This window comes from Budorcas taxicolor, chromosome 16, assembly GCF_023091745.1.
Source record: "Budorcas taxicolor isolate Tak-1 chromosome 16, Takin1.1, whole genome shotgun sequence".
Taxonomy (NCBI): domain Eukaryota; kingdom Metazoa; phylum Chordata; class Mammalia; order Artiodactyla; family Bovidae; genus Budorcas; species Budorcas taxicolor.
Window position 1 is genome coordinate 39,639,817 of NC_068925.1, and position 27,334 is coordinate 39,667,150.

At 39.6% G+C, this 27,334-nt stretch overlaps 1 protein-coding gene across 1 annotated transcript in view; it reads left to right on the top strand.

The window, feature by feature from the left end:
* The window catches only part of FMO2 (flavin containing dimethylaniline monoxygenase 2), a 40,544-nt gene extending 16,969 nt beyond the window's left edge, over nt 1-23,575 (top strand). Inside the window, exons 3-9 of the mRNA XM_052653805.1 lie at nt 7,038-7,226; nt 9,857-10,019; nt 13,563-13,705; nt 17,496-17,695; nt 18,932-19,284; nt 22,150-22,222; nt 23,230-23,575. Of these exons, the coding sequence (XP_052509765.1) occupies nt 7,038-7,226; nt 9,857-10,019; nt 13,563-13,705; nt 17,496-17,695; nt 18,932-19,284; nt 22,150-22,222; nt 23,230-23,575 (1,467 nt within the window). The remainder of the gene's footprint in view (nt 1-7,037; nt 7,227-9,856; nt 10,020-13,562; nt 13,706-17,495; nt 17,696-18,931; nt 19,285-22,149; nt 22,223-23,229) is intronic.
* Nucleotides 23,576-27,334: the final 3,759 nt, after the last annotated feature.

Consider the following 27,334-nt stretch of genomic DNA (forward strand, 5'->3'; position numbering starts at 1 on the left):
CAGGTCTCCTGCACTGCAGGCAGATTTTTTACCAACTGAGCTACAGAGGAAAGCCCTAATTTTGGTTAGTTTTCCATAATTTTTTTTTAAAGAAGTAATGTTTACATGTATAGAATAGAATAAAGTTTGTAACATAATATTAGCAAAATCATAAAATTTGCATGCATAAAACAAAACAAAGTTTGTAGCATACTATCAGCAAAACCATTTATTTATTCCCATTACACTACTGTTTTAATGTATCATTTAGTAGTATCTTAGTATCATTAGGCCCTATTTACAATGAGGGGAAAATGCTCTGGTTAACATGACTTCTTTCACTCATTCAACAAACATATCACCTGGTTGCATAATATGCACCAGGCATATATTAGGTACTAAAAAGACACAATTGTACAGTTTCTGCCATCAAAGGGCTCGTTTTTCAGGAGGGGGGTGTGGCGGGAACTAAAGAAAATCCAGAGTGCAGATTTATAAAAGCTGAAACACTGAGTGTTATGGAAAGCACAGAATCTCACTCAGCAGAAGGGTATGATACTTTTATTTGTCTTGACAAATAAACAGAGATCAGATATGTGAAAATCCATCTAGGCTGAGCAAATGGCATGTGCAAAGGTGTGGAGATTTGTGAAACTTGATACACTTAGAGAATAGAAAGTCACGTAATATGGCTGGAAAGAAGGATGCAGGTGGCTGAGAGATAACTGATGAGGCTGGAGAGAAGAGCCAGAGTCTCACCATGAGGACCTTGTGTCCCATGCCAATGAGTGTACCATTTACCCTGAAATCAGTGAAGACAGTGGGCAGTATCTGAGTCAACAAGTTTAATTAGGGGGCTCTTTCAGTGATCAAGGGTAGAAATTAGGGAAGTACCATCCCAAAGGAGAGAGGGCAGAATGCAATGACACTCTAATAAAGGGTGTGTCTCCCAGTGTTCATTGTGCATAACAGTCAGCTGGGTAGCACTTCTAAAATACAGATGTCTGGGCCCAAACCAGACCTACTCACCCTTTTTATACTTTTCAAAGCTCCCCTGAATTCTTCTACTGGAATTAGTCCATAGATTAGCATTTGAGAATGACAGTTTTGCCTCTAACTGTAGGACAAGGACCCACATGAGAAAAGAATCTAAAAAAGAGTGGGTGTAAGTATAACTGATTCACTTTGCTGTACTGCAGAAACTAACACAACATTGTGAATCAACTATAAGCCAATTAAAAAATTAAAATTTTTAAAATAAAAATAAGATGCTAAAATAATTAAAATAAAAATATTCTTATTGGTAAGAATTTGAAGTTTCAATTATACTTATTACAAGTAACAGAGCAGATAAAATCCACCTGAGAAAGTGAAAATATGGAATATTAGGATATTTTCAAAGAAATAAATTTTATTTCCAAACTGCTTAGAATAACTAGCCATGAGAATAAACCTTGGATTGTTAGAAGTCAATATAATTACATTGCATAACAAAAAAAATTTATAAGATTTTGTATTTACATTTGTAATAAGTGGATTTTTGCTTTGTAAGCTTGCTCATTCTAGATTAAATATTAGCTTTATAATCTTTCTTAAACTTAATTTAGTTTTTATATCCTTTTCATCTTTAAGGAATCAAAGATAAACTTCAGTCCAGCCTATAATAAAAGATCATAAATTCTAAATCGGTGTTGTCTGAACTAACTTGATTTTGGTACATAATCTTCTGACTTGCAAAAAAATTTATATTAAGAAAAATACTTACCATACGATCAATTATCTTAAACAAGTAAATTGTCACTAATTCTATTTGTTAGGAAATTCAGGCTATTAATCTGTATTTGTGCTTAGCTCATTTTTAGTCAGTGCTTGTATTTTAAGTAAATATATGAGTTAAATTTATCTGTTTTGAAAGTCATGTCTCCTGTCCTTGCCTTGGTTGAGAGCAAAGCCTCCCATCTTATTTCTCTACTTTTCATCCCCAAAGCCCAAACTGATTTTAATTCAATGTGACAATAAGCTCCATGAAGATAGAAAACTGTTTGTCCTGGTAATACTTTACCCCTAACTCCAAGCTCAGGGCCTAAACAAGATATATAGTTGATAGACATTTATTTATTTACTTTGGAGAAGAAAATGGCACCCCATTCCAGTACTCTTGCCTGGAAAATCCCATTGATGGAGGAGCCTGGTAGGCTGCAGTCCATGGGGTCGCGAAGACATGACTGAGCGACTTCACTTTCACTTGTCACTTTCATGCATTGGAGAAGGAAATGGCAACCCACTCCAGTGTTCTTGCCTGGAGAATTAATAAGAATCATCTTCCCTTTATAACCCCAGGAAAACTCAATTATACCCAGATTTATCTAAGCCTATAGACATCTACTTCAGCCAGTATAGGAAGAAGCGCACATGGACAGAAAGCATTTTTTAATAGTTGTCTACCAATCAACCTAAGTATAAAGATGATTACTTGATGTTCAGTAAAAGAATTTTGATGTCATCATCAGTTGTGTCAAATTACACAAGTAAAACCCCCAAAGGAGAGCCTTGCCCTGGCCCTGAAACTACTATAGGGGCTCAGACATCAAAACCAGTTGTCATCACTCAAAATTCCCTTAAAATGACCTGACAGAGGAGCTAACCACATGTTAAAGCCAATTTAAAGCACTTGTAAAAACTAACATGTTAGCTCTACTGTAACAGTCCGTGTTATTCTGTCTCAAAACTATGACTGGTTCAGTAAGACTAACTCTAATGGCCAGTAGTAATGCAAGAGAGGCAAACGTGGATGGAGCACTTATTTAAAGTCAGGCATTGTGCGAAGCATTTTATCTAATCTCATCAAAGCCTCATGACAGCTGTCTAACGGAACAATTGATGAACTCCATTTTACAGGAGAAAAGGAGGAATCTGACTTACGTAACTTGTGTATGCTTTGTGCATATATGACACCATTTTATATAATGGACTTGAGTATCCTTGGATGTCGGTATCCACAGAGGGTCCTGGAACTAATCCCCTATGAATACTAAGGGATGACTGTATTATGCAATTTGAAGCTAGGTTGGAAAACAAAAATACCATGATTTATTCATCCAAAGTGCAGATTATATCCTTGTATATGAGACAGAAAGCACTTCATATTTGAATACAAACTCCCTTTGCCTTCTGTAAATACATACAGTTAATAATAAGACCACACCAAATTAATCACCTAGAAAGCTGACATGCCCTAGCATGACTAGTTTTTACCAAGCCACTTAATACTGCAACAAAGCTATCATCTGCACCTTAATTATGGACTAGGAAAGATAAACAATCTGCTCATGGGAAAAAAGGCATCTGACTCCTGGCTTATGGTAGGCATGAGTGAATGAATGAATGAGGAAGAGAGTGCAATGTATGAGGGAGGAGGATCTTTACAAACTCGGATTTTATTGGTCTTAAATGGCAGGATCTGAGAGCAAACATCGTTTTAGCCTTGGAAAATCATGTTAGTACTGATAATCTCTGGACACAGTGAAGACCAACACATATATAGAGCTTTGCTGATAAAAGAGGAAAGATCCCACAGTTTAATCTTTAACTCTTTGAAATTAAGTATAGCCTCTTGTAAAGAAAATTCAGATGTGATAGATGATAGTGAGTGTGTTTGTGTCAGTTCCTGTGGTGTCAGAGCAGCTGTCTGGATACCTTTACTTTATGGTGAACAGTGAGGAGTCACTGACAACTTTGCTGAAACTTATAGCTTCTTCTGTAACAATAGACAATAACAATACTTTTGAGCACCTAGCACATCCCGAAGCTCAGAGGCACTGACTGGTCCAGGCTCATACAGCCTGAAAGAGATTAATTCAAACCTGTGTCTAACTCAAAGCCCAGGCCCCTGCTGCTAGTCCAGGTTGCCTCTTTCCATGTCCAAAAATCTAAGGAGGCTTGACCTAAAGATCTGGCAGGAAAGTAATAATTTTCCATAAGTAATGGTAAGAAAGCAACATATACAACTGATTTATTACAACGGTAGAATTAGAGTTGGATATTTACTGTCCTTTATTTACTATTCCGTAGAGAACATTATAATGCCATTTATGTTAAGATTAGGTAATTTATTACAATTAATTCATGAGTTCCTATAATCTTTCCATTTCTTTTTACATCCTACCCTGGTGCTGAGTCATTATAGCAACTACTATATGCTGGAATATACTTAGTCTCTGCCTGTACAGAAGCATCTGTTGAGTTTTTGGGTGGCGTTATTTACATTTTCTTATAAAGCTTGTTTGATAACATTCTGACTTCACAAACACTGAATCACCACACTTGGCTCTCACATGATTTAACATTAAATCATTACACAGACCACTTCTTGTAGAGGAAATTATAAACTCAGACACAGCATGTGCTATCTCCTGAATTATCAAAGCATACTCAACAACACTCAGAATCAAACTTAAGGTTTGATTGAGGAATCTAAAAAGAATGATACAAATGAACTTATTTACAAGACAGAAAGAGACTCAAAAACTTAAAGAACAAATTTACAGTTGCTATGGGCAGGTGGGGAAAGGATAGCTAGGGAGTTTGGGATGTTCATGTACACACTGCAATATTTAAAATGAATAACCAACAAGGATCTATAGTGTAGCACATGGAACTCAATGGTATGTGGCAGCCTGGATGGGAGTGAGGTTTGAGGGAGAATGGACACCTTTGTATGTATGACTGACCCCTGCACTGTTCACCTGAAACTATCACAACATGGTTAATCAGCTATAAGTCCAGTTCAGTCGCTCAGTTGTGTCTGATTCTTTGCAACCCCATGAATCACAGCACGCCAGGCCTCCCTGTCCATCACCAACTTCCAGAGTTCACTCAAACTCATGTCCATTGAGTCGGTGATGCCATCCAACCATCTCATCCTCTGTCTTCCCCTTCTCCTCCTGCCCTCAATCCCTCCCAGCATCAGAGTCTTTCCAAATGAGTCAGCTCTTTCGCATCAGGTAGCCAAAGTACTGGAGTTTCAGTTTCAGCATCAGTCCTTCCAATGAACACCAAGGACCAATCTCCTTTAGGATGGACTGGTTGGATCTCCTTGCAGTCCAAGGGACTCTCAAGAGTCTTCTCCAACACCACAGTTCAAAAGCATCAATTCATCGGCCCTCAGCTTTCTTCACAGTCCAACTCTCACATCCATACATGACTACTGGAAAAACTTTAGCTTTGACTAGACAGACCTTTGTTGGCACAGTAATATCTCTGCTTTTTAATATGCTATCTAGGTTGGTCATAACTTTCCTTCCAAGGAGTAAGCGTCTTTTAATTTCATGGATGCAATCACCATCTGCAGTGATTTTGGAGCCCAAAAGAATAAAGTCTGACACTGTTTCCACTGTTTCCCCATCTATTTCCCATGAAGTGATGGGACCAGATGCCATGATCTTCGTTTTCTGAATGTTGAGCTTTAAGCCAACTTTCTCAGTATCCTCTTTCACTTTCATTAAGAGGCTCTTTAGTTCCTCTTCACTTTCTGCCATAAGGGTGGTATTATCTGCATATCTGAGGTTATTGATATTTCTCCCAGCAATCTTGATTGCAGCTTGTGCTTCTTCCAGCCCAGCGTTTCTCACGATGTACTCTGCATATAAGTTAAATAAGCAAGGTGACAATATAGAGCCTTGACGTACTCCTTTTCCTATTTGGAAGCAGTCTGCTGTTCCATGTCCAGTTCTAACTGTTGCTTCCTGAAATGCATATAGATTTCTCAAGAGGCAGGTCAGGTGGTCTGGTATTCCCATCTCTTTCAGAATTTTCCACAGTATATTGTGATCCACGCAGTCAAAGGCTTTGGCATAGTCAATAAAGCAGAAATCAATGTTTTTCTACTCTAGTACAAAATAAAAAGTTCAAAAGGAAAAAATATACTTGATTGGCATTAACACTACTTATTTGAGACTTCCCTGGTGGTCTAGGGGTTAGGAATCCACCTTCCAGTGCAGGGGATGTAGGTTTGATCCCACTGCGGGGACTAAGATCCCACATACTACAGAGCAAATAAGCCACTGACACAACTAGAGAAAACCCATGCACTGCAACAAAAACCCGGTGCATCCAGAAACAAAAAAACTACTACTTACTATTATCACTTGAGGAAGGTTGATTCACATAAAGCCTAAGATAAAGGTGGGGGATTCAAATTAAGATGTGAACACTTCCTGCTCCCCAAAGTACTCATTTTAACTGAAACTCTCCATTATAGTCTCTGACCAGTGACGCAGAGTTTATTGGTTCCTAAAGATGTGGAAGATGGGTGTAGCCTCCCCAGGGAAAATTTTGGAAGGGGGCTGATTGTCACAATCAGTTCAGTTCAGTTCAGTTACTCAGTCGTGTCTGACTCTGCAACCCCATGGGTTGCAGTACACCAGGCCTCCCTGTCCATTGCCAACACCTGGAGTTTACTCAAATTCATGTCCATTGAGTCAGTGATGCCATCCAACCATCTCATCCATCATCCCTTTCTTCTCCTGCCTTCAGTCCTGCCCAGTATCAGGGTCTTTTCCAATGAGTCAGTTCTTCACATCAGGTGGCCAAAGTATTGGAGTTTCAGCTTCAGCATCAGTTGTCACAATGATTGACACTAAACAGTTAGAAATCTGGGAAGCTAATTATTGATGCATTCTTAAGCAACGTAAGAATGGCACACACACAGCTCCTCATCCACCAGACGCTTCAGTCATACTGCAGCAATGAAAGGGGCTTCCCAGTTGGCTCAGTGGTAAAGAATCCACCTGCCAAGTAGGAGGGGTAGGTTCAATCCCTGGGTTGGGAAGATCACCTGAAGAAGAAAATGGCAACCCATTCCAGTATTCTCACCTGGGAAATCCCATAGACAGAGTAGCCTGGCCGGTTACAGTCCATGGCGTCACAAAAGAGTTGAACATGACTAAACAACAACAACAATGAAAGAGCTTCACATCACGCAGGGGTTAGATGTGGAAGGTGAATAGGAAATCAAGGGATTTCTTTAATACCTTATTATTACTCCTTTATTTCATTAGGAAAATGTTGAAGATGGCCGAGCAAGTATCTATCAATCTGTCATCAGCAACACCAGCAAAGAAATGTCCTGTTTCAGTGACTTTCCAATGCCTGAAGATTTTCCAAACTTCCTGCACAATTCTAAACTCCTGGAATATTTCAGAATCTTTGCCAAGAAGTTTGATCTACTAAAGTATATTCAGTTCCAGGTATTGTATTTTGGGTGGGAGGGAGGGAAACAGCTCGATACTACTACTACTAAGTCGCTTCAGCCGTGTCCGACTCTGTGCGACCCCATAGACGGCAGCCCACCAGGCTCCCCTGTCCCTGGAATTCTCCAGGCAAGAACAATGGAGTGGGTTGCCATTTCCTTCTCCAAAACAGCACGATAGAAAACTCAAAAAGTAATGTCATTATCTGTGATATTATAGGCTATATGCATAAACAGAAGAAAAACATTCTTCAAAATTAAGGCTTGAATGATATTTTGACAGTGAAACTGCATTTAAATTAGTATCTATAACCACTGAAGGTGACTAGCCTCATTTCCTTTGAAAGGGTATATGAAAACAAGTTATGTTGTTTTATTTTCTTACCTTCTCCATAGAAATGGATTATCTTAGAAAATGGACTAGATAAACCCACAGCTCCCCATTCATCTCAGAACCCTATAGAAACCATTTTTGTTAATTTTTGATGCATTCTTTAGCAACATAAGAATGGCCAGATAATTCTGAAATGCAATTATAACTACCTTTCCCTTGTTTCCTCAAAAACAAATAATCAACAAGAAAAAACCAATATCTTCATTAAACATCCTAAATTTGTATCAATAACCTATACTCTGAAAACTAGTAACTGTGTCTAGGAAATTAATTATAGCTTTGAATAAATATTGGTAGAACTTATTTTTTTAACACATTTCATTTTCTCAGTAATTTTTGTTTTACTATATATTTGTATTACATTATTTGTAATAATTGATTTGGCGGATAACATATACAAACATATGATAAACATATGCAAACACCATGAAAATGTTTCCACCTATCTAATATAGCGTTCCCCTCGTTGCTTCTTCTCTTGTTTATCGTTTTACTGACATTGTTTTCTGGAGGTTGGAGAGGGGTTAAGAAAACTCACTCCCATTTATTGGTCTCTGAATCGGTACAAGCTATAAGATGCCGGAATTCAATTCAAACTATAAAAGGACATGTCCAGACTAAGTTCAGTATCAATACAGTGACCTCCCAGGAATAGGAAACCACCAGGTTGCTTGAGGAGGAGTGAACTGGCTCAGGTCAGTTACATTTCTAATAACCTCCCCAGTGACAGTGAAGATTGGTCCTCTGACCACATTTTGAATAGCCAAGAATCTGGAGTACTTTAGTGAATATACTACGCTTAAGTTCAAATTTGAAATCTTTCAACTGAAAATATCCAGATATTTTGTAGGCTTTTCACAACATTCCACATACATTTTTTTAAACTGTAAAAGTTTCAAAATTGCCAACACAGCATTTTGAAAACTATCTGAAATTTTGAAAAGCATGTATAAGGGGCTCAAACACTTGCCATCAAGAGGGATGCATGCCGTTCATCTGGGAGAAACTCTTCACTTCCTTTGACGTTGCTTCTTAAATATAGCAAACACAGCATTTATGTACACTTTTAAAAATCCATAAACCTCCACACAGCAAACAACATTTACAAAAAAATCAATAAACCAGTAATTTAATCCAAATGAGAGTATGAAATGTATTGCTAGTAAGACATTTTAAAAATAAAGATGACAAGCCACAACTACTGAGCCCATGTGCTGTAACTACTGAAGCCCACGCTCCTAGAGCCTGTGCTCTGCAAGAGAAGCCCACACACTACATCTTAAAAAAAAAAAAATAGTGGATATGAACAGACAATTCACAAAGCAAGAAATGTTGTACAAATGTAACAATAAATATTACCAAAAAGAAAAAATCTGCACTCACTAGTAAACAACAATATGCAAAATAAAGGATATGATGCAGACTTCCTTGGTGGCACAGTGGATAAGAATCCCTCTACCAATGCAGGGACACAGGTTTGATCCCTGGTCCAAGATGATTCCATATGCCATGGAGCAACTAAGCCCATCCACCACAATTACTGAGCCTGTGTGTTGCAAATACTGAGCCTGTGTGCCGCAGCTACTGAAGCTCTCATGCCCTAGAGACCATCCTCAGCAACATGAGAAGCCACCTCAACGTGAAGCCCATGCACCTCAATGAAGAGTAACCCCCACTCTCCACAATGTGAGAAAGCCTGCGAGTAACAATGAAGACCTAGTGCAACCAAACATAAATTTTTTTTAAAAAAAAAACCACATGATACCTTTAATAAAATAAATAGGAACAACTCACCATTCATGGAGTACTGTCGTGGTACCAGGTGCTATACATGGAATATCTTCTCTAACACAGAGTCTGCACAGAGGTCAACACAAAAGTTCTGTGATAAATGCTGATTGTGCGATCACTTGAATGATGAACATGTATTTTGTATCTTGCCCAGAGTTTTGCCGTGATTTTCTAAGTCTCCCTCCTTATTCAGTCCTTAACGCTGGTTCCCACTGCTGAGTCAGGACTCTCACACAAAGCAGTACATCCTTGGTAGCATGTGCCAAGGAAGAAGCAGCAGGGCGCACTTAGCAGTCTTTGCCTTAAGTGGCTTGAAATGGCTTCAAATGGAATCTCAATGGAGCCAGACATTGCACTCTACCCTTACCCACTCCTGGCACTGGACAAGGCCCCTTTTATGCCAGAGTAATTCTCAGTGATGCCTTCTCTGTGTTTGATTCCAGACAACCGTCCTCAGTGTGAAAAAACACCCAGATTTTGCATCCTCTGGCCAGTGGGTGGTTGTTACGGAGAACAATGGCAAGGAGCAAAGCGCTGTCTTTGACGGAGTCATGGTCTGCAACGGCCATCACATCCTTCCTCATCTCCCACTGGAGTCATTTCCAGGTGAGGCCTGTGTAGAGCCCCGGCTTTTGGGAGTAGGTGTCCAAGCATTTAATGTTCAGGCTGGATTGACAGCAAAACTGGCTAGCTACTGCAACTCAGCATAATATTAAAATCAGGATAGAGCCAGAAAGATGAAAGACTCCAAATACCATCTTTGTTTCTTTTGAGCCCTCCCGGTCTTCATTATCAGAGTTCAGCCAAAGTTCAGCCTCCCCCAAAGTGACTAAATGTTACTCAGAATTTCAGAGAATTTTCACCCAAGTTGGTTTTCTGTTGGAGAGATCCTTTCAGCCATATACCTTACCTTACGGCAGGGAAGCCTGGCGTTCTGCAGTCCATGGGGTTGCAGAGTTGGACAGGATTGAGGGGCTGAACAATAACAAAAGCTTACCCTGACCTTTTTCTATCCTGCCAAACACTTGTGACTTTGTTTCATTCTGGGGACTTCCACAGAGCCATGCCCACAGCCAGGGTTACTGGGGGTAGTTTCTGGACATCAGTGCTCCTATACGATAGTGATGGATGCTGGGAGTGCAGGGGAGGATGGCCCCTCCCAGTCTCCTCCTTAAGAGAGCACACTTCCTTCCCAAGGCCTTTAGGAAAACATTTAATAGGGTGGTTCAGTCCAAGCCCCACATTATTCAAGCCACCTGAGGAGGTTTTAAAGTTCAAATAACCTTCAAAGATTCAATTGGTCTAGGGTAGGCCTAGGTCAATTACTTGTTCAAGTGATTTCAATATGCAAACAGGACTGAGATGTCCTGATCTAAAGCAATGGAACTTTCCAACAGAATCACCTGGAGGACTTTTAAAACCACAACTTTCTAGGCTCCACCCCTAGCATTTCCAGCTCTGTAGGTCTAGACTGAGAATTTGCATCTCTAACAAGTTATGCTAATACTGCTGGCCAAGGGACCAACACTTTGAGAACTCAAATGATCTAAAGGAGAAGGAAAGAGCAACCACTCCAGTATTCTTACCTGTAAAATTCCATAGACAGAGGAGCCTGGCAGACTACAGTCCATGGAGCTGCAGAGTCCTATGCGACTGAAGCAACTGAGCACGTGATCTAAGCAACCCATCATCAAAGACTTTAATAAGGTCATGTTTTCCTGGGAAAAGACACCGATGTTTATCTTCAAAAAGGCCTGTCCATGGGAAGCAATCTAGATGTCCATTGACAGATGAATGGATAAAGAAGCTGGGCACATTCATACAATGGAATATTACTCAGTCATTAAAGTGAACACATTTGAGTCAGTTCTAATGAGGTGGATGAACTTAGAGTCTATCATACAGAGTGAAGTCAGAAAGAGAAAAACAAATATATAGTATATTAATACATATACATGGAATCTAGAAAGATGGTACTGATGAGCCTATTTTTAGGGCAGCAGTGGAGACATAGACATAGAGAACAGACTTGTTGATATGGGTTGAGGTGGGGGAAGGAGAGGGTGGAACAAATGGAGAGAGGAACATGGAAACATATACACTATCATATGCAAAATAGATAGGCAGTGGGAATTTACTGTATGACTCAGGGAGCTCAAACTGGGGCTCTGTGACAACCTAGAAGGGTGAAATGGGGTGGAAAATGGGAGGGAGGTTCAAGAGGGAGAGATGTATACCTTTGGCTGATTCACATTGATGTATGGAAGAAATCAACACAATATTGCAAAGTAATTATCCTTCTGCTGCTGCTGCTGCTGCTGCTAAGTCACTTCAGTAGTGTCCAACTCTGTGCAACCCCATAGACAGCAGCCCACCAGGCTCCCCTATCCCTGGGATTCTCCAGGCAAGAGTACTGGAGTGGATTGCCATTGCCTTCTCTGAATTATCCTTCAATTAAAAACAAATTTTTTTAAAAAGGCTCTCCAAAGAAGACATACAGATGGCTAACAAACACATGAAAAGATGCTCAACATTGCTCATTATTAAAGAAATGTAAATCAAAACCACAATGAGATATCACCTCACACTGGTCAGAATGGCCATCATCAAAAAGCCTACAACAATAAATGCTGGAGAGGGTGTGAAGAAAAGGAGATGGTCTTGCACTGTTGGAGGGAATGTAATTTGATACAGCCAGTATGGAAGACAGTATGGAGATTCCTTAAAAACCTAGGAATAAAATCACCATATGACCCAGCAATCCCACTCCTAGGCATATACCCTGAGGAAACCAGGGTTGAAAAAGACACATGTATCCCATTGTTCATTGCAGCACTATTTACAACAGCTAGAACATGGAAGCAACCTAGATGCCCATCGACAGATGAAGGGACCAAGAAGTTGTGGTACATATACACAGTGGAATGTTACTCAGCCATAAAAAGGAATGCATTTGAATTAGTTCTGATGAGGTGGATGAACCTAGAACCTATTATACAGAATGAAGTGAATCAGAAAAAGAAAGATATCATATTCTGACGCACATATACAGAAACTAGAAAAATGGTTTTGAAGAATTCATTTACAGGGCAGCAATGGAGAAACAGATATAGCGAATAGACTTATAGACATGGGGAGAGGGGAGGAGAGGGTGAGATGTAAAGAAAGAGTAACATGGAAACTTACATTACCATATGTAAAATAGGTACCCAATGGGAATTTGCTGTATGGCTCAGGAAACTCAAACAGGGGCTCTGTATCAACCTAGAGGGGTGGGATGGGGAGGGAGATGGGAGGGAGGTTCAAAAGGGAGAGGATATATGTATACTTGTGGCTGATTCATGTTGAGGTTTGACAGAAAACAACAAAATTCTGTAATCCTTCAATAAAAAAATTAATTAAAGAAAAAGACTCATCCAGTAAGTTGCTGACTTAGTGTAATGTGGAAACTATCCTTTGACTTAAATGTGCCTTGTTTTTAGTTTATTTTAGTTTTTATTTGCTTTTGCAAAATAAGAAAGATGAATGTTATTCCAATTATTACACAATTATAATAATAGCACTTAATAATATGTTTAAGAAACATTTAAAAGAATATATGCTATGTGATATTGAAGTATCATTGTATAGTCCAAAATAGGATAATGGATGGCTGGAAATCAATACCTGACTCTGCTCTATTCATCAAAACCATCTGTCCTCTAGTAAATAACTAAGCTGCAACCTCTGAAATCAACTGTTTTGGTGCTGAACTATAGGCTTGGGCTTCCCTGGTGGTTCAGATGGTAAAGAATCTGCCCATATTGCGAGAGACCTGGGTTCAATCCCTGGGTTGGGAAGATCCCTTGGAGAAGGAAATGGCTACCTACTCCAGTATTCTGGCCTGGAGAATTCCATAGACTGTATAGTCCAGAGGTCGAAAAAGTCAGACACAATGAGTGACTTTCACTTCACTTCACCATATGCTTAACCTAACATTTCTTACATGCTTCATACTTTGAGTTTGCCAGTTGGCCTTAATATTATAACTTCCCTAAGAGGAGAAATAACAAAATAAATGATTGATCCCAGAAAAGAAAAGCTGACAGTGTAGTTTTATTGAAATTAACTTGACATATTTCATAGATTTCTCTTTTCTTCACCCCAAAGGTATCCAGAAGTTCAAAGGCCAGTATTTCCATAGCCGCCAATACAAGCACCCAGAGGGATTTGAAAAGAAACGCATTTTGGTGATTGGAATAGGAAACTCAGCCTCAGATATTGCAGCTGAGTTGTGTAAGAAAGCTGCTCAGGTAAGATGCTCCTTGATTACCTTGTCTGCTGGGTGTGGGGGGTGGGAGGAGAGGAAAAGGGAAGGGCATAGTAGAAAATCACAGCCATATAACCAAGGCTCCATTACTTAATAATTGTTGATTAGTTGGTTGGTTGCCCAGTGTGGTATCATAGGAAATTTAGAAATCAGGAATCCAGTCAATCTCCCAGCTTTGCCATTAATCAGCTGTGTAACCTAAAGCAAGTCATTTTACTTCTCTGGACTTCTCCTCACTTAAGTTTGGATCAGACAACATTCAGCACAGGAGGCCTTGTTTCTACCCAGGGGCTTCTATGAGTTGACCTGCTCATCTTTGGAGGAGTGCCTTTTAGAAATTTAACGCATATTTGAATTCTATTTGAAATGTAAACAATCCATAGTCCCAAGAATCATTTTTTTAAAAAGAGAGATTAAATAGACAGTAAGACTCCCAAACAAGATCATAAATATTTAGGTGCTTCCTGAGGCCTTCTGACCACTGTTATCTTTGCACCTGTTCAGGAATGACACAGCTTAGCTGCCAGCGTCAAACATTACAAGATGCAGATGATGCTGACAGAGATGGTTGGGAATGGCAGAAACTAAATCCCTTTTAGAAGGACAGGCCTAGGCAAAGATGGGAAAATAGCTTAGGTTCCTCTCCCCACAGCAAGCCCTTTCAACATGGTCTGGATTCCAGGGGCTCTATCACTCTTACACGGGCCTCCTTAGCCTGGCATCTTCTGGCTTCTCAGGATTTATTGTGGCCATGTCTACCACTGCCAAAAGTGCCCTATCCTGAGACTCACACTGTCAGGACTCAGAGGTTGTTGTCGCTCTTGGGTCGCTCAGTCGTATTCGACTCTGTGACCCCATGAACTATAGTCCTCCAGGCTCCTCTGTCCATGGGATTTCCCAGGCAAGAATACTGGAGTGGGATGCCATTTCCTTATCCAGGGGATCTTACTGGACTGGGAATCTAACATGCATCTCCTGCACTGGCAGGCTCTGGTTCATACCCCTGAGCCACCAAGGAAGCCCCAGGGCTCAGATGCCCAGTAGCAAACCACTTATGATAAACATACGTGGTGCTTCCCCAGCAGGTTAATGAAGGGGTTCCACTGGGACCTGTCAGAGTTACCACCCTGAGGACAGAGCAGGTCACTAACACCAGAAAGAGTTGTACTAGACACAGGAGGTCCTCACCTTATTTATGAAAAGAAACCACTTTTCATTTTTCAAAGTTTTAAGGCCTTCATGTGAAGAACAAGTAAAGAGGCGGTAACTGTAAAGGCTCAGAGAAGAGCCAGCTCAGGTGGGGGAAGTGTCAAGTTCAGTCCCCTTGCTGTTTGGAAAACCTGACAAGCTTGAGGAAGGGAGTATGATGAAAGGAGCTGACCTAGCCGTCAACTAAGTGAAGCTCCATACTAGACCACTACATTTTGCAGGTCAGTGATTTGGGCTTAGAACAGCTGATCCAAAGATCTTAGATTGCAAGAGTCTATTTCCTCATATGGGCTTTGCCATGTAAAAGCCTGTCTATCACACTAGATTCAGTGTTAAGTAAGCACCTTAGATATATTCGTGTGCTTTCCAGGTCATTAATCTTTAAATAGTGTCTTTCCAACATTTATTAGATTAATAACATAATTGATCATTATGATAAAATATCTTACACTGAGTAATGCACTCTCAATCCTTCTTTGACGAGGCTTACCGGAGATTTTCTAGGAGCTGTGTAGGTAAGAGTTATAACCAGGTGCACCTGCAAAGCTTAAAATTACAGTCTAAACTCACCTTAGTCCTAAGTGTGCCCTGCTTCTGTTAAAGGAAGTTCATGTTCATAATTATATGACTTGTTCTACCACAGTCCAACCACCCACTCAAAATGCTGTGTGATGGTGCTGAGTTATCCATACACTTTCCCACCAAAACCCAAATCTCTGGTCCTTTGCCTGAAGTATACATCTGATCCTAAATCCTCAGACATATCACACTGATACAGCTAGTGGAGCTAGCCAGATTAGACTCCCCTGCTGCAGGTATGGTGACAGAGAAAGAAAGGGAATAAAATAGGCAGAGCTTCCAGTGTGAACATGGATTGATCCTAAGTGTGTTATTCACTCAGTCGTGTCCAACTCTTGGCAAGCCCATGGACTGTAGCCTACCAGGCTCCTCCGTCCATGGAATTCTCCAGGCAAGAATACGGAAGCGGATAGCCATTCTCTTCTCCAATGGATCTTCCCAATCCAGAGATCAACCCTAAGTCTCCTGCATTACAGGCAGATTCTTTACCAACTGAGCCACCACGGAAGCCCTAAAGAAGAAGGGCAGATGATAAGTAATGGAAAGAGACTTCACAGAAATATCTAAGTATATTACCTAATGCCTAGCCAAAGTATTGGCTAAGCCAACAAAAGGATAGCAGCAGAAACAGTCAGGATGTTAAGTATATTACTACGCACAGACCAACAATTCAACACCATTTTATATAAGTGCTACTTTACAAGTTAAGGAGTTGAGACCCAGAAAAATTTGTCTCCAAATTCTGGCTCACTCCAGATATGAGACACTACATGAAACTCCTCCAGCCTAAATTTACAAAATAATAATAGCTAGCAATACCTGTCATTGGCCAAGCAATAATTTCAGTCCTTTACATGTATCATCTCCTTTAATTGGTACAATAATTCTATGAAGCAGGTACTGCTACTACCCCTATTTTATGGAGAGAAAAACAGAGACACAGAGAGGTTGAAGTAACTCACTCAAGGCAACACAGCTTGTAAGCAGTAAGGCTGGGAATCAAACCCAGGTAGTCTGAATCCAGAGTCCTCGATCTAGAATTCACAGTCTTCAACTCTTAAGTCAATCAGTTCATTACAAGGGAGTATTAACGTGTTTATCAAGTCTTTGTACAATAGAACTCACAGAGTTCTAGCCTGTAAAAGTACTGACATGCAAAATTTTAAGAAGCAAATGAAATATGTATTTTGTCAATGGAGAAGTAACAGTAAACAAGGTAAAATACACACTTGAAAAGAGATTTAAATGTACATCTTGAAAACTAGGGCAATATGAGTATACAAGGTAAAGAATACATCTGACATATACACAAACACATGACTAGATATAAAATAAAAGCCCATCTGTAAAATATATAATCAACAAGGAACTACTGTACAGCACAGGGAAATATACTCAGTACTCTCTAATAACCTATATGGGAGAAGAATCTGAAAAAGAATTAACATATGTACATATATATTAATATAACTGATTACCTCCCATATTAACTTCCATATAAAGTAATATCTATGAATAGTAAAGGTTAGATTTTTAAATTCTGAGTTTTTAAAATAAATTCAAAGTTAAAAATCTGGCTTTTAGGCTGCAATCATATATATTTCCTTGGATTATAATTGTATACCTTTGCAATAAAAACAACTTGGATTGGATAGAAAAGTGAGAGGAGGGAAGACGTATTGAACCACAATGCAAACATAGATTTGTGGGTTTTATGGTTAGTTTAGCCCAGAGATTTCTCGGGTCTCCTTGAAGTTCTCAAGACTATGGTAGTCTTCCTCTATCAGCATAAATACCCCTGGGTATGATAAAGCTGACCCAGAGCAGTGAACACTAGAAGATCCTTCACTTTGAAGTCAATCACCTTTAAGACAAAGCATTTCAGCCAGTTCTGGGGCCATACATGTGGTATATTATCTACACAGTGGGTTCCTCCCAAAAAAGATGATGCCCTAACGTGAACTGCATTCCTTTTTGCTCACCAGGTCTTTATCAGCACCAGACATGGTTCCTGGGTCATGAGTCGTATCTCTAAAGATGGCTATGCCTGGGACTTGGTGTACCACACCCGGTTTAAAACCATGCTCCGAAATGCCGTGCCACGAAGAGTTGTAAAATGGATGATGGAAAAAGGGATGAATCAATGGTTCAACCATGAAAATTATGGCCTTGTCCCTCAAAACAAGTAGAGTTATTTTGCTTTTTTATGGTATACTCATTGATAATCAGGGTTGTCAGAAGGGTTTCTCTTTGAAAAGAGCCAGATCGCTAACATGGTAGTTCAAACCACAACCTAACAGTAAGGGTATCATATAGCTCCCAGATTTTGAATCCCAGATTCATTCTGTATGTCTTTTAAAAAGTTAATATTTGAGAAGATGAAGTATAAATATTATGAGTTGCTCCAGAGAGTAGAACTAGGATTGGGGAAGGACTTCCTAATACCCAGAGCTATCCAACATTGGAAAAGGCTGTTTTAAGAGATTGTGACCTTCCTTTCAGAAGGTGGGGTGGGAAAATTGATCCAAATTCAACAGGAGCCTGTTATCAAATAAAGAAAAATAAACATCCATATTGTTTGCTTGTGTTCATAAGATCAGTGATGTATAACTTGGAGATTAACAGGCAATAAATATGTTCTCAAAAGCTACCCATGGGAAGAACTCTTATGGTGTAGAGTTAGCAAAGTATAACAGGCTCCTTCCCCCCTCCCCCGCCAAAAAAAAAAAGAACAGGTGAGCTTTGCAGTCTTTCAACAAATGCAATGTGGCTGCTGTATTCTCAGATCTGATATATATGCCATGCAGCCTTTTTTTTTTAAGTGGTTCTCAAATCTAAAAAAGAAAAGGAAATTCTAGACATATAACCAGACTTTGCCCCACTATTCATGCTATCATGCTATCCATGGATATTTGAGATATCCCCAAACTTAATTCTATGCAATAATTTTCACACTATCCTCTTAATTAGTTTCAAAACTGATGGGAATTAAACAAATTTTTTCTTCCTTACTTATGATCAGATAGAGATTAAATGAAGCAGCAAGATAATTAAAGGTAGATAACATAAAGCAATAGTGGAAATATCAGCAGGATAATGACAACTGGAGAACTCAGGAATTGATCACAGGCGTTGGCATTTTGTCTAAACCCTTAGGATGTCTTTTTTTGCAAAGTGTTTTGCCCACATCATCTACATGCATGTTTTCCTTATTTGTTGAAGGAAGAGATATGTGACATGTGAATAAAGTCTCATGTGACATGAGAATAAAGTCTGAGAGTAAAGCTTGGGGTAGGCCAAGTTAGAAAGTCAAGTTAGAAAGTTTTACAATTTTCTCAGATCCAACCCCATAAAATATTAACAGAGTTCAAAACTCCTCACTAAATACTCCCTTCTGAGTGTTTTCTTCTGCGTGTTTCAGATACCTTGTTAAAGAGCCTGTCATAAATGATGATCTTCCAAGTCGTATACTCTATGGAGCCATCAAGGTGAAATCAAGAGTGAAAGAGCTCACAGAAACATCTGCCATCTTTGAAGATGGAACAGTGGAAGAGAACATTGACATCATTGTCTTTGCAACAGGATATACTGTCTCTTTTCCCTTCCTTGAAGATCTTGTTAAAGTAGAGAATAATATGGTCTCGCTGTACAAATTCATGTTCCCTCCTCAACTGGAGAAGTCAACTCTTGCATGCATTGGTCTCATCCAGCCCCTAGGTTCCATTTTCCCAACTGTTGAACTTCAAGCTCGTTGGGTAACCAGAGTTTTCAAAGGTAAGTGAGTGAGTTAGCAGGCAGGTGAGTGGCTGAGGGTTTCATACTTGGTGGACTTTGCTCAAAAACAAGTTTAGAAAAGGAGGTTGCCAAATAGAAGCTTTCCAACCTTGGCTGCTCTCACAAAACTGGCATTCTAAAAAATTAGCAGAGAATTCAAAAAACAACCAATACTGGGATACAAGAATAAATATCCATAATCATTCCTTTAAAATATTAGAAAATTCAGGGAATTTCAGTTGGCATAGTGTTAAGTACATTATTACTTTTTGTTGGACTAATGAGAGAACAGTGAAGAAGGAAGACATCTATGACTCCAAGTTTTACCTATAAAATATTTATAAATTCCTTGGGATATGTGCAAATCAAGAGACCTAGGGCCTACTCCATACTTAACTTCAAATTAACTCTTAATATCTAAGCACCTCAATCTCACAGATCCCTACAAAGCTATAAAATTATTGAAATATTTCTCTCTGAGCGTTGTGTAGCACTTTGCACTTCTCAGAAGACAGTTACTATCTCCCTGATCCCAGGGTTCAATTCAGCTAAACAAAAATTTATTGAATATTCAGCCCTGTGCTGGAACTTGGTGGCATTGACAAATTTAAACGGATCATTTCAAGATAGTAAGACAAATGCTTTGTCAGAGGAATGCATGGAGTGTTTGGAAAGAAGAGAAACGGTGCTGAGCAACAGCAGAGTGGGGCTGAGGAAGGGCATGTGGTCAAGGAAGACTCCTAGATAGCTGGGTTTCCCAGGTGCAGAAAAAGGAACCCTTAAGTGAGAGCACAGAGGTGTGATATAGATGGAGAGTTAACATGCTATCTGATATTCCTAGAACATGGGGTGTGAGGCAGAGAGGGGTGAAAGATTCTTCTTAGAGAGCAAGGGACCAAAACAGAGGAAGCTTTTAAGGCACACTAACAAGCTTCAGAGAAGGCAATGGCACCCCACTCCAGTATTCTTGCCTGGAATATCCCATGGACAGAGGAGGCTGGTAGGCTGCAGTCCATGGGGTTGCAAAGAGTCGGACACGACTGAGCAACTTCACTTTCACTTTTCCCTTTCATGCATTGGAGAAGGAAATGGCAACCCACTCCAGTGTTCTTGCCTGGAGAATCCCAGGGACGGGGGAGCCTGGTGGGCTGCCGTCTAGGGGGTCACACAGAGTCAGACACGACTGAAGCGACTTAGCAGCAGCAGCAGCAGCAACAAGCTTGAATATAAAATATAGATCAGCTCTTTCCTAATTTCTTGTTGTTTAGTCTCTAAGTCATGTTCAACTCTTTTGCGACTCTATAGACTGTACCCTGCCAGGCTTCTATGTCCATGGGATTTCCCAGGCAAGAATACTGGAGTGGGTTGCCATTTCCTTCTCCAAAGGATCTTCCCAATTCAGGAATCGAACCTGAGTCTCCTGCATTGCGGGCAAATTCTTTGCTGCTGAGCAACCTGAACCCCCTTCCCAAATTTAGCTGGTAGACCCAAAACCATCCAGTGGACCCTTAGGAATCCTAATTAAGTTTGACCTGAAGACCTAGAGTCTCCACTTAAGAAAGCTCTTCTGCCAGAGGACCCAGTGAAAGGTTCTAAGCAAAGACCAGACATTATCAGATTTACATTTTTGGTAGATTATTTCAGCATTAGTGTGAAAGATAGATTTGAAAGTTGAAAGTGACCAGAGACCAGTGAGAAGGCTATGTAATGGTCTATACTAAAACATGATACCCCCTCAGCCAGGCAAAGGGACAAGGTGGAGGAGAGAAATAGTTAAGAATAAAACGAGCAGGACATAATGATTGGCTCCAAGAAGAAAAATTAGAGGGAAAGAGCAGAATCACAGGTGACTTGCAGATCTCAGGTAGTGGAAACTGGATTGAGAGTGGGGCTGTGATGAGGGGAGGCATGTGGAAGGGTATGCAAGCCTGAGCAGGAGGACTTCAGTGATAAGCTCAATTTTGGCCTCACTGAATCTGAGATGTCTGATGACTAGCCATATCCAGGGAGTGTTAGTTCTTCATTCATGTCCGACTCTTTGCAACCCCATGGACTGTAGCCCACCAGGTTCCTCTGTCCATGGAATTCTCCAGGCAAGAATCTGGAGTGGGGAGCCATTCCCTTCTCCAAGGGATCTTCCTGACCCATGGATCAAACCTGGGTCTCCCGCACCGAAGGCAGATTCTTTACTGTCTGACCCCCCAGGGAGCCAAAAAAAGTGAAAGTGTTAGTTGCTCAGTCATGTCCGATTCTATGCAACCCCATGGACTGTGGCCTGCCTGAGAAACTGACCATTTTTCAGCGTGTCTGAAGCTTCAGGAACACTTGTAACACGGATGGACTCCCAAGCACACAATGATAATTCACATCAATCTTTCTCCATCCCTACTTTCCTACCCTAGCTTGTGCCACTCTCTCCCTCACCTGGTTTACTTCACAGCCTCTTAACTGGTCTTGCTGCCTTTAAACTCACCTCCCTGGACCCATTTTCCGAAATTCAATACCTAGGAGAATCTTTCCAAAAGGAAAACCTGATCAGGTCACTTCCCACAGCTTCCCACCACCTTCAGAATGGAGCTCAAGCCACCTGGCACAGCTCCTTGACTTCTTAGGCTCACTTTCCCTCTCCAGCTTCCCCTCTGAACTGCCACCACCCCACCTCAGAGTCCATGGTGTAGTCTGGTGAATCCTGAACAACATCACACAGAACTCAATGTGAGTGGCACATGCTGGAGTTCAACAGCACAGCCTCCCTGACTGGTTTAACATGGGCCAGTGGCCAAAAGTTACATGTAAGAATCAATTATTAGATAAAACAATGATACTGATTCAAACCAACTGCTCAACCAACCTTTTATTTTCTAGGCTTATGTACCTTGCCCTCAGAGAGAACTATGATGGAAGACATTATCAAGAGGAATAAAAAAAGAATTGACATGTAAGGATTTTTTTTTAATTTTTTACATAGAACAGTATTGAACTGCTCACAAGGATCACCTAGCTGCTTCTTAAAAATGCAGATTCCTGGGACATAACCCAGACCAACTTAATCAAAATCTGGGTGAGACTGGAAATTCGTATTTTTGTGTTCTTCCAAGGTGATTCTTATATATGTTAGTTTAAGATCCAACTTCTTAAAAACAGTCATTTCACCAAACGAGAACATTTTTCCTTGATGTATTTTCATTTGCTTTGTATGATGCCTGTGTTAGATTCTATATCTTCTCACACTCTGTGGTAAAGAGGAAATGGGATGGGGCACTGGTGGTGACAGTAGCCTGAGTATCTCTGGAAAGTTAGCTGGGGGAACTCCCATCAAAGCAAATTAGAAAGGAGTTGGTATGGAATGAAAGTCAAGGATTTATACTTTGTGACACAGTAGAATCCCTAAGTGATCTTAAGGACCCATTAAGAATCCATTCCATACACAAAATGCCATAGGTGATTAAGTACATTGGAAGGTTTACTCGGGGGCCTTATATCACATGTAGGGATTATCTTACTTTCAAGTTCTAAATTATCTATTATATGCCAACCAGAGTGCCAGATACTTTAATAATTTAACAAGAAAATATTAAGCATCTCTTCTGAGCAAGACATCGAGCTACACTTTCATCTGTAATCTGGTGAATCTTTGCAACAATCCTGACTAGTTTTACTTGCCAGAAGATTTGTAGCTGCTTGCTGAATACCAAATAATAATAATGGTTATAAACCCCATCACATTCCTAGAACTTCCACAAATTCATACTTATTTATTTTATATCCTACTCTCAATCTGGAATGTGGGTCTCCTGATGAAATAAACTAACACTTGCCACCAGAGTCATTCAAAACTCATTTATTCATTCATTCCTCTCTCCATTCTTTCAGCAGCTATTGAATACCTAATGTTCTTATATAACTTAGAATATTTTGTGACTCTGTCCTTTTTTCTACATTAAGGTTTGGAGAGAGCAATAGCCAGATACTACAGACCAATTACATCGAATACTTGGACGAGCTCGCTGTAGAGATAGGTGTGAAGCCAAACATCCTTTCTCTCTTGCTAAAAGATCCTAAACTGGCTGTGAAACTCTATTTTGGGCCATGCAACTCCTATCAGTATCGCCTGGTTGGGCCTGGGCAGTGGAATGGAGCCAGGAATGCCATCTTCACCCAGAAACGAAGGATACTGAAGCCTTTAAAGACACGGGCTATCAAAACCTCATCAACTTTCCCAGTTTCCTTCCTATTGAAAATCCTGGGGCTTCTTGCTGTGGTGGTGGCCTTTTTTTCCCAACTTCAGTGATTTTAATCTATCAGCATAATGCTTTAAGTTTTAATGGCAGTCAGTACCTCTTAAAGAAAAAAAAAGAAAAAATATTAAATCTAAAGTCTAAATTTTAGAGTTGGAAAGAACACAGAGAGAGAAAGAGTTAGAAGTATTAGGTATAAAATGCATAAAACCAAAATTGTGTCATGAAATTTCTTTGCCATCCATCCTTCCCTCAAGCTCACCAGACTCCAAAAAAAAAAAAAAAAAAAAAAAAATCAGTATAGTAATGCTGGCTGAATAGTGCTGCCAAGCCTGAATAAAGGAGAGCCATATGGAAAAATAGTAGAATTACACAGAGTGAAAAGCACCCATGGTTTAAATTATTGGAAAATTTAAACTGTGGGTAAATATTTAAATTTCTGCATGTTGTTCTTGATAGTCCTCTCAGCCAAACTTTATTTGGTGACAAAGTTCTCAAATGTTAAGTCAGGCTCCATTTGCTTCATGGAGAATCACTCAAAAATACTGGAGGAAAAAAAAAGAATGAGAGGATAGACTTAGAAAACAGCAACATTTGGACAGGTTTTTAGGGCCTCACATTAAAAGCTGAGCAAATAGCCACTTTTCTTATATTTGTCTTACATTTTTGAAGGGCTTCCCTGGTGGCTCAGGCAGTAAAGAATTTGCCTGCAATGTAGGAGACCTGGGTTTGATCCCTGGGTAGGAAGATCTGAAGGGAATGGCTACCCACCCCAGTATTCTTGCCTGGAGAATTCCATGAACAGAGGAGCCTGGCAGGCTACAGTCCATGGAGTCACAAAGAACTGGACACAAGTGAGCGACTAACACTTTCACTTCACTATATTCTGATAGAGACACTGCTGTAAAATTAAAAATAAGCATACTATAATAGATGGATAGATGTATTTATAATATTACGATACATATAATATGTATTTACCATATATGTATTGAGAGACTACTTATCATATACCAATGTGCACATTGTGTGTATTATTTCATTTAATTCTCATGACAATTGTGTGAGATGGGTGCAGCTCTTGTACCCATTTTACAGGCTATGAAACTGAGACTCAAGTTAGGTAACATGCCCAGGGCCATCCATCTTGTGATGGAGCTGGAACTGGAACTCAGGTTTGCCTGACTCCAGAACTGAATATCATAACCTTGCCCCATAATACATATTTACAAAAACCTCTACTATTAACAAAAATACTTACTAAAGTTCTATTTATAATCACATATGTATTACTTCTGTAGGTCCTTTACATAGAAAACAATACTCTTCTCACAAATAAGATCTGATTAATTTTATTTATAATATTTGGGTTATATTTTAGCTAGGTCTAAAATTTGTTTGAAGGAATTTACAGCAAAATAAATGCTTATATAATAACATTAAAGATAATCATTTACATTTTCAAAAAACAAGTGTTAAGGGAAAAAAAGTATATTTCCCAAGTAGATGAAAAGTATTGTAATGACTGGACCTTGTATTTAGCTCTAACCAACAAATAACCAAGGCAAAAAGCAAGCAGTATGTAATCTTTGTCATCTGATAAAAGCAAGCATACCAGCTTGTTAGGAGAGACAGACATCTGCTTAGAACTGAACTTTAAAAATGTCACAAGCAATTCAATGTCAATAGATATTGAGCAACATAATAGAAAAACATCTGGTTAAAAACATTCATCACAGCCGTTATTTCTACAAAGTGTACTTTGGGAGATTAAACCATGCCACAAGCCCAGAACAAGACCTTCAAAGATAGCGGAAAGATCAGAGATTCAAGATTTAGACAAATTTCTCCTTTTATTCCTCCAAAGCCTTTGGGGTCATCACTCTTCACTTGGCCTAGATTTCTCTCTCAAGTGCCCAGAACAAGGTGATGGCAATCCTGTCAGTGGAACCTCTTTAAAGGCTATTGAAATGATACCAGCCTTTAAATACAGGTGTTTGTTTTTTTTTTCATTGCTCCTACAAGCAGATTCCTTTGAAAAAGTGTATATGGTATATATACTTAGTTATCAATTAAAAACCAATTACCTTGCTAATTATTAAAAATCATTTACAAGTCATTATATTAGTAATAATAATAGAATGGGATTTATCAAGGCTTTATAACAAGAGTAGGCAAACTACTGCCTGTAGGTCAAAACCAGCCCACTACTTGTATCTGTAAATGAAGTTTCACCGGAACACAGCCATTCCTTTTCACTGATTGTGGCTGCTTTGAAGCTGTAATGACAGCGTTGAGTAGTTGCTAACAAAAACAGTATGGCTCACAAAGCTTAAAATATTCACAGAAAGTTTGTAAAGACAGAAAGCTTGCCAGTCCCTGCTTTGTAATGTGCAAAGCTTTGCCCTAATTGTTTTTTCATAACTCACTCATCATTACCACTACCCAGTGAAATGACTATGGTTATTATTCTATTTCTATAGTGGAAGATTGAGAATCAATTGTCAGGTCGATGCTGAATTAGTGGGTTGGTGGGGGGGTGGGGTGGAATAATGCCATTAGGACAAAATTGTTATTCAATTTACATTCTTGAAAATGTTTAGAAAGAAGATGATCACTTGAAATCATTCCAAGTATTCTGATATATTTTTTAAACATAAATAGTTCACATCCAGAGCCTGAGATTAAGGAAGACTCATTCAAGTCTGTTCCTTTGCCTCCATACATCCTCAAACATGAAAGTATCCTAGATAAACAAACCATCTAGGATCGTTTGTTCCAAACTATGATCCACAGAGACATTTTCTGCATCAGAATATCTCAGAGAGTTTTTAGAAGTGCAGATTCCTGAATAAAATGTAACTATAATTCAGACCTGCTGGATTAGAATCTCCACTGCAATCTACAGTCTTGATAAATTCTCTGGAGGATTCTTGTGCACATTAAATCTTGGAAATATTGGTTTGAGGCTTCTCAAAAAAACACCGCTTTCAGAGATTAGTCCATGAATTTTTGCACTCCTAAGGCCCAAATTCCTCCTTAGATTCAGTCTTACAATTTCTTGCTGTACAATGTTTGTTCTCCTGAGAAGGATGTTAGCTAGCTACCATCTATCTTCTTGCAAAATCTCTTCCTGTGATGGTTCCCTTTTACTAACTTCTGATTTTAACTATTCTTCTCCAGATGATTGGTCCTTGAATTTCCACTCTCAAAGCCAAATGTGTCATATTTGCAGAAAAATAAAGATATTTTAAAAATAAAACAGTTGGACCATCATATGTAACAACATTCCAAGTAATAAAGATTTTCAAAGCTTAATTGAATTATAATCCAGCAGTCACATTATAATGAGGATGGCAAAAGAAGATTCTTCTTCATAACTGGTCTTTCATCCTGGAAGGATTGCTGCTGGCCTGCAACACCTTGTACAGAACTTTTGGCTATTTCCCAAGAGGGAGAATATGTTTACACACAACATACCTCACTTTCTGGTCCAGTCTGCCTTATCACCAGATCATGGATCAATGAGGTTAAAACAAAAGCTCCTGAGATTGTTGTTGTTCAGTTGCTAAGTCATGTCCAACTCTTCAAGACCCCATGGACTGCAGCATGCCAGGCTTCCCTTTCCCTCACCATCTCCCAAAGTTTGCCCAAGTTCATGTCCATTGCATCGTTGATGCCTTCCAGCCATCTCATCCTCCATTGCCCACTTCTCCTTCTGCCTTCAATCTTACCCAGCATCAGGGTCTTTTCCAATGGGTCAGCTGTTCACATCAGGTGGCCAGAGTATTGGAGTTCAGCTTCAGCATCAG